Source organism: Rhincodon typus, chromosome 3, assembly GCF_021869965.1.
Source record: "Rhincodon typus isolate 14 chromosome 3, sRhiTyp1.1, whole genome shotgun sequence".
In the NCBI taxonomy this organism is placed as follows: domain Eukaryota; kingdom Metazoa; phylum Chordata; class Chondrichthyes; order Orectolobiformes; family Rhincodontidae; genus Rhincodon; species Rhincodon typus.
In genome coordinates this window covers 103,272,196-103,279,500 of record NC_063334.1, presented here as the reverse complement: position 1 = coordinate 103,279,500, position 7,305 = coordinate 103,272,196, and the positions used below count along the sequence as shown (strand labels likewise).

Genomic DNA, 7,305 nt, shown 5'->3' with positions numbered 1-7,305 from the left:
TCTGTTTTCTCCTTCACAGATGCTGCCAGACCTGCTGAGCTTTTCCAGCAACTTTGTTTTTGTTCCAAGTATTTAAAAGTATTCAATTTAAAATTCTGTTTTTATAAAGTAATCATGATAAAGTACTGAATACTGCAGCACTTATTAGATGTTTAAAAACACTCAATATTAAAGTTCACAATATACATTTGAAAGTACTCGATATTGAAGTAATCAGTATACTTTTCAATACTAAAGTACTCAATAGGTATTCAAACAAAAACTAAGTTTAAAATGATAAGCAAACGACTCCTAAATCTCCTTCACATTGTAACAATGCTGTAGAAAGTTATACATGCTACATATTTATTCTCGGCAACAAAGGGAGGAAGGAGGAAATCTTAAAAAATCACTTAAAAGGAAATGTCATAAAAGCAAGCAAATAATTAATGAAGATAACTGTTAGGTACATATGCTCAAGGAAATTGAATTTATACTTAACGTTTTAAACTGTCAGACTAAAAGTTGTGACTTGCAAGCTTGCACATTGATATCAATATGAAGATGTCAGTATATGTAGCAATCAGTGTGGCTGGAGGTAAACTTGCTATACAAGTTAAGAATGAATCATCATGTTAAACTACAGTATTAAGCATATTTAAGCACTTATTCCCATTTTCTTCAAAATGCTTCCAAAAGTTTCAGTCATTAAGGGTTTTTTTTTGTCAGGATTTTCGTGTCAGGGTCAAATAGACTGTACCGCCTCCCCTAATGTGAGCAACCGCCGGTGAAAATGACCTCAAGCGGAACAAGGCGATGTTACAAACCGGCCAACACCAACAACTCTGCCTTTGAGCTTGGACTAGACCGTATTCATTCCGTGACAACAAGGTGCAGGGCTGGATGAACACAGCAGGCCAAGCAGCATTCCGTGATTAGCACAGTCTCTCGGGGAAGACAGCCCAGTATAATCCACATTCACCAGACTGAAAATAAAGTTGACTATAAGTATTGAAAATATGTTGCAGATTAAGGTGTGATCTAACTGAAGTCCTTAAGACGCTTAAAATAGTACATCGGGTAGGTAGATGCAAAAGTCCACCAGTTCCTCTGGTGAAACAAACCTGAAAATTGAGCGAGGTCAGGAAGCATTTTCACATAAAGGGTATGAAAATGTCTTCACTCTGTTCCGAGATGGTATTATATACTTCAGGAGCAGGTAGGAGTTGAACCTAGACCTCCTGGTTTAAAGGTAGGGACATTATCGTTGTTCTTTGAGGGGCAATAACGGGGGGGCGGAAGGGAGGTGGCAAAAGCATGGGAGGCTGTGACAGGATTAACGAGGAGGAATTGTCAGGCTCTCAAGGACCAGAGCAAACAGAATGCTTAAAGAGAGACAGTCACGCTGTTAAAATTGCACAGCCCTGAAGCAATGGGAAATTGAGAAGTAGATGGCAGATCGGAATCATGTAACGCGTGTGTGTATGCAAGGGGATAGGAAGCATGTTTCAAAATAAAGTCACAGCATTTCACAGGGCGATCTAATTGTATCCCACAACAACTTACCTGTAGATGCGGTCATCTGCTCCTTTTCACAATTCTCGCTGTCTTGGGAAAAATCTACAAAACAAAAATAGTTAACAAACAAAGCTGTAAGCCCGCCCCTCGCCCCGGATTTGGTACAAGGACGAATTGCCCAAGCGCTCACATCAAGCAGAATGAAATCAGTTAAAGTTCTCTCTCACTTGTTCCGAGGAAAGAGGCGAGAAGATGCAGGAGGAGAGGAGCACGCTTCATCGCTGCTGCTGCCTCACAATCCGGCCGCTCTCTTCAACTTCTGCCACTCACTGGGAATCTGAAGCGGGTGGAGAGGGAACATGCCATCGGTCTAATGGGCCGGGAAGACCAGAGGGGGCCGTCACAGTGAGAGCTGCTCTCTATCTAGAGCCGGTCAGCACTCTTTCTGGTGAAGCGCTGCCGAGCGCCTATCTCTGTCTCTGTGTGTGTCTCTTTCTTCTCTCAGGAGGCGGGACCCGCTCCCTAAACAGTCTCGGGGCTTTTTGTTTTCTCTCGCATGATTCACCAGTTCACACCCAGCCCACCCTTCACTGTGAGACAGTAAGAACTGCCGATGCTGGAGTCTGAAATAACACAGTGTGGATAGCACACCCTTCCGTGTGTGTGTGGCTGCCCTCTCCCAGATCACAGGCACCTCTTCCCCCAATGTGTCGCACTCATCAAAGCCTTGGTGTCAAATCCATTTTAGACTGGGGTTTGTAATAAACCTGGATGCGCTCAAATAATTGAGTTGGGCGGTGTAAATCCTGCGCAAAGACTGATTCGATATGATGAGTTGGAAAGCCTGGGTTCAAGTTCAGAGCAGCAAGTTTTACATTGCTGGTCAGAAAAAAATACCTGCTGTTGTTAGCCTGCGTGACTCTTACATTCATCAAAGTATGGAACTTTTTTTTCCCCTCTTTGAGCTGATGTCCCGCAAGTTGCTGTAATTTCCTACGGTCGTTCAAAGAGTTGACTGGGGCTTGATGAGATGCTGATGGAGCCTCTGGTCCCTGGGAGGGATCAGACACCAATTGCTCACCTTTGACCTGGGTGTCCTCTCATCTGGGATGCTAAACCCAAAGTTTGGATTGAAGCTTTCAATTTACCGGGGTGTTTGCTTGTCCTCTGACTCTGTTCTCTTCAAATGTTGATTCAGACATCTCCCTTTGCAGGGTTTTTATTCCCCACTCCCCACGAAAACTCTTAAGATTGGCTTCCAGAATGTCTTTGTCCCTGAGTTTGGGACCTCCAGCAATGCTGCTTCTGTTGCACAGATGTGGATATGTGGGAATCCCCTAAGCTGACCCACTGAAAGTGAGATAACAAGGTGTAGAACTGGATGAACACAGCAGGCCAAGCAGGATCATAGGAGCAGGAAGGCTGATGTTTCGGGCCTAGACCCAACTGATGAGGCATGCTCTCAATACCAAGAACTAAACACCTTGCAAGAACTCCAGTGTTAGTCATTTATCCTGGCATTTGATGGCATAGGTAGGTTTAAAATAGTGGGAGTGATAAGCATCTGATTACTCTACAGGACAGTTAAGGTTGTGCATGCCTTTGCGTGCAGGGAAAGTGATGTCAGACCCTAGTGCCTGGTGGACATCCGTTTGTTTTGCAACAAACTCCATGGTCTCCCTGTAAGTGAGCCTGCAAAATACTGAGCTTGCTTTCATCTAGTTTTGGGTGATTTCACCATTCACCAGACATTGTTGGAGAAGACACCCCCAACCTAGCACAAACTCTGAACTGAGTTGAATGGTGACAAGGTGCCCTTGCAATTTCTGTCTGTGGTCAAGTTGGTACAGCATTTTTCAGTTTTATCGCAAGGCCAAAGAATTCTCAGGCTTGGGCAGAATTGGTGTCCTCTGGAATGTGTACTACCTGGGCACAGTTCAGCAAGTTGATGGCTCATTTAGTAATTCTCTGATCTTTGTGAAAACCTGGAACCTTCGCAGATTGAAGAAGTGCCATCCGTCCTGAGCAGAATATGTGCTCCTATATCAAGATCTTTGTATGTTTTACAAGAACATGGCTGAAAATTAAATGACAAGCACAAAATGAGTCATTCTACAACCTTGCTTTATGCTACTAGTGACAGGAAGGTGCAGCGGCACAGTGGCTCAGTGGTTAGCAATGCTGCCTCACAGCACCAGGAACCTGGGTTCAATTCCAGTTTCAGGTGACTGTCTGCGTGCAGTTTGCACGTTCTCCCCATGTCTGAGCAGGTTTCCCTCCAGGTGCTCTGGTTTCCTCCCACAGTCTAAAGATATGCAGGCTAGGTGGGTTAGCCATGAAAAATGCTACAGGGATGGACTGGATCTGGGATGCTCTTTGGACAGTCAGTGTGGATTTGATGGACTGAATGGCCTCCTTTTCCACTGTAGGGGTTCTATGAAATGCAGCTGATAAGGTGCCAATTTGCCATCATGAAATGAGAAGATGGCCCCTATCATCACTTCAGAGCTGTCATATTTGTATAGTATCTTTGCAAACTTTCTCAGTTTACCATCTGTCAACAGACCCCATGTAGAGGCTCTTGCTCTATTTGGGGAATTTGAATTTGATGCCGACTGTCATGAAAGTTACACGTGGATCTGGCTTTACAACATCTATGAGTGACAATCCTATTGAGAATAATCCTTGAGTGGACTTTGTCTGCTGTGACATGAAGCAAAATACCATGGTGTTCGTTATAGTTGGATTTGCTTCACCTCTAAGTGATGGATTACAGAAGTGTCCTGTATTCTTGGGGGAAATAGACTGGTTCCAGATTTAGCAGGAGAGGATTAGTGAGTTTTGTTATTTTTTATTTCAAAAATATACTTTATTCATAAAAATAGCTTTATATACATTCATAGCCACTAACGCAATTTGGTAAATATGAAGGAGCAAACAAACATTGGAGTTTGACTCTATCCAACAAACAAACCAAAGGCATCTCTAACTTGTAAAGGTTATATTTACATATATTTGAGGCACTGGGGTGTTTGATAACTAAATGGACCCCCATTTAACATCAGCAGAAAGACCTTACACAGTGGTCTTTCCCCACTGTGTCTTTGCAGCAGCTGCCCCAAGCTTTAGTGCTTCCCTCAGCACAGAGTCCTGAACCTTGGAAGGTGCCAGTCTGTAACATTCAGTTGAGGTCAACTCCTAGCTCTGGAGGACCAACAAGTTTCGGGAAGACAAAGAGCATTTTTTACTGAGTTGATAGTCCTCCAGGAGCAGTTGATGTTTGTCTCAGTGTGCATCCCAGGGAACAGACAGTAGAGCACAGAGTCTTGTGTCACGGAGCTGCTTGGGATGAACCTCAATAACAACCATTGCATCTTTCTCCAGACCTCCTTTGTAAAGCCACATTCCAGAAGAATATGGGACAGTCTCTACACCCCAATGCACCCACCATAGCTGCTTCGAGCGCAGTATGTGGTTGAGCAGACCGACTGGGCATATATGGAAGATCTCACAGGTAGTGCCCTTCTCACAACCAGCCAAGTGATGTCTTGGTGCTTGTTGGAAGGTTTTGGTGATGAGGCATTCTGCTTAATGACTCTTACAGTCTGCTCATTGAACCATGCAACAGTATCCACCCTATCCTTTTCCCGCAGGTTCTCAAGGACGCTACGTGCTGACCACTTCCCGAATGACGTGTGGTCACAGTGTTTTTCTTTGCAAATTTCCCAGTGAAGGACAGGTGATATGGAATGGTCCAAGTACTTGGAGTGTCCCGCAGCAACAAGGCCAGTCCCATCCTTCGTAAAACCGAGGTCAGATAGAACCGCAGTACATAGTGACAGTTGGTGTTTATGTACCGAGGGTCTACGCACATCTTGATGCACCTGCACACAAAAGTGGCCATCAGGATGAGGGTGGTGTTGGGTACGTTCTTAACCCCCCCCCCCCCACCCCATCCAGAGTTTTATACATGGTGTCCCTGCAGACATTGTCCATGTTAGACCTCCAGATGAAGTGGAAGATGGCTCTGGTGGCTGCAATGGTGCAGTTTTTGGGGAATGGGCCAGACCTGCACCATGTACAACAACAGAGAGAGTGCCTCACACCTGACGACCAGACTTTTACCCACAATGGGGAGGGAGCAACGTTGCCGAAAGATCTACCTCACCTTGGCTACGCAAGCCTCCCAAGATTTTGCACAAATCTCTGAACCATATTCCCAGCACCTTCAGGAAGTCTGTCCTAATGTTGAAGGGATAAAGGTTCAGTCTGCCCAGTTGTCAAAGAACACAACTTCACTGTTGCCTTGACTTACTTGGGCTCCCAAGGCCAGTTTGAACTGGTCGCAGATACTCATGAATCTGCGCGCTGACAGTGGATCTGAGCAGAAAATGTCATCCAGGGACAGGGAGGCTTTGACCCGCAGGCCTTTGCTGCTGGAATAGTCACCCCTCTCAGGCTCACATCCTTCCTGATGGACTCAGCAAAGGGTTCTATACAGCACACAAACAAGGCAGGAGAGAGTGGGCAGCCCTGCCTGACTCCGGATCTGACTGGGAAGCTTTCTGATTCCCACCCATTGATTGAAACTGCACTAACAATGCTGGTGTAGAGTATTCAGATCCAATTGCAGATTCCCTCCCCAAAGCCCATTTTGGACAGCACATCCCACATATATGTGTGCGATATCCTGAAGGAAGAAGAGGCTCGGTAAAGTCATCTCAGTCTGATATCCTGGGGATCAGCAAATCCTTTTACACCAGCCTGTATGACACGAAGCCCATAGACGGCGTGACCTCCCAGTCGTTCCTGTTCTCTATCACAGAGGTCTTAGACAACAGCACATGGGAGAGGTTGGACCAGTCATTATCTCTGGATGAGCTGACCAAGGCCCTCAAGTCCTTAGGAAAGAATAGAACTCCTGGAAGCGATGGCTTACCGAACAAGTTGTATTCAGCTCTGTGGGACTTGACTGGGCAGGACCTGCTGGAGGTGTATGACAATGGACTTCTGGCAGATAACGTGCAAACCCAAGAGGAAAGGTATCATTACCCAATCTACATGCTGAAGAGGAAGGTGGAGGAAATTAGAAATTAGTGACCAATTTCACTGTTAAATATGGATTACAAAATCTTGTCTAAGGTCATCGCCAACTTGGTCACATCTGCTCTGGGATCAGTGATTCACCCCACACAAACCTGTGTTGTACTGGGCAGGACAATCTCTGAGACCCTGGCACCTATGTGCAGGACAGGGGGCTGAAGACCTGCCTTATTAGCTTGGACTAGGAGAAGGCCTTTGACAGGATATCACACACCTACATGTGGGGAGTGCTCTCCAAAATGGGCATCAGGGTTGGAATGTGCAACTGGATCCAACTGCTTCTCACCCACATTGTTAGTGCTGTCTCAATCAATGGGTGGGAATCAGAAAGCTTCCTGATCAGATCCAGAGTCAGGCAGGGCAATCCACTCTCTCTGCCTTGTTTGTGTGTTGTATAGCGCCATTTGCTGAGTCCAACTCGAAGGATATGAGCCTGAGAGTGGCAACTATTCCAGGCAGTGGAAGCCTGCACTTCAAAGCCTCCCTGTACATGAATGATGTTGCTGTTTTCAGCTCAGATCCACTGTCAGTGCGCACACTCATCAGCATCTGTGACAAGTTTGAAATGATCTTGAGAGCCAAGAAAAATCGAGGGAATAGTGAGGGGATGTTCTTTGGGAAGTGGGCTGACTGATTCTTTAATCGCTTCACTGTCAAGACAGATTACCGGAAGGTGCTGGTAATATGGTTCGGAGGGGCCAGGGC

At 45.7% G+C, this 7,305-nt stretch overlaps 1 protein-coding gene across 1 annotated transcript in view; it reads right to left on the bottom strand.

Annotated features, from left to right (window-relative positions):
- Positions 1 to 1,776, bottom strand: part of LOC109914295 (interleukin-31 receptor subunit alpha-like) — an 84,741-nt gene extending 82,965 nt beyond the window's left edge. The window contains exons 1-2 of the mRNA XM_048593864.1: positions 1,725 to 1,776; positions 1,546 to 1,587 (exon numbers count right to left, since the gene is read on the bottom strand). Coding sequence (XP_048449821.1) covers positions 1,546 to 1,587; positions 1,725 to 1,776 — 94 coding nt within the window. The remainder of the gene's footprint in view (positions 1 to 1,545; positions 1,588 to 1,724) is intronic.
- Positions 1,777 to 7,305: the final 5,529 nt, after the last annotated feature.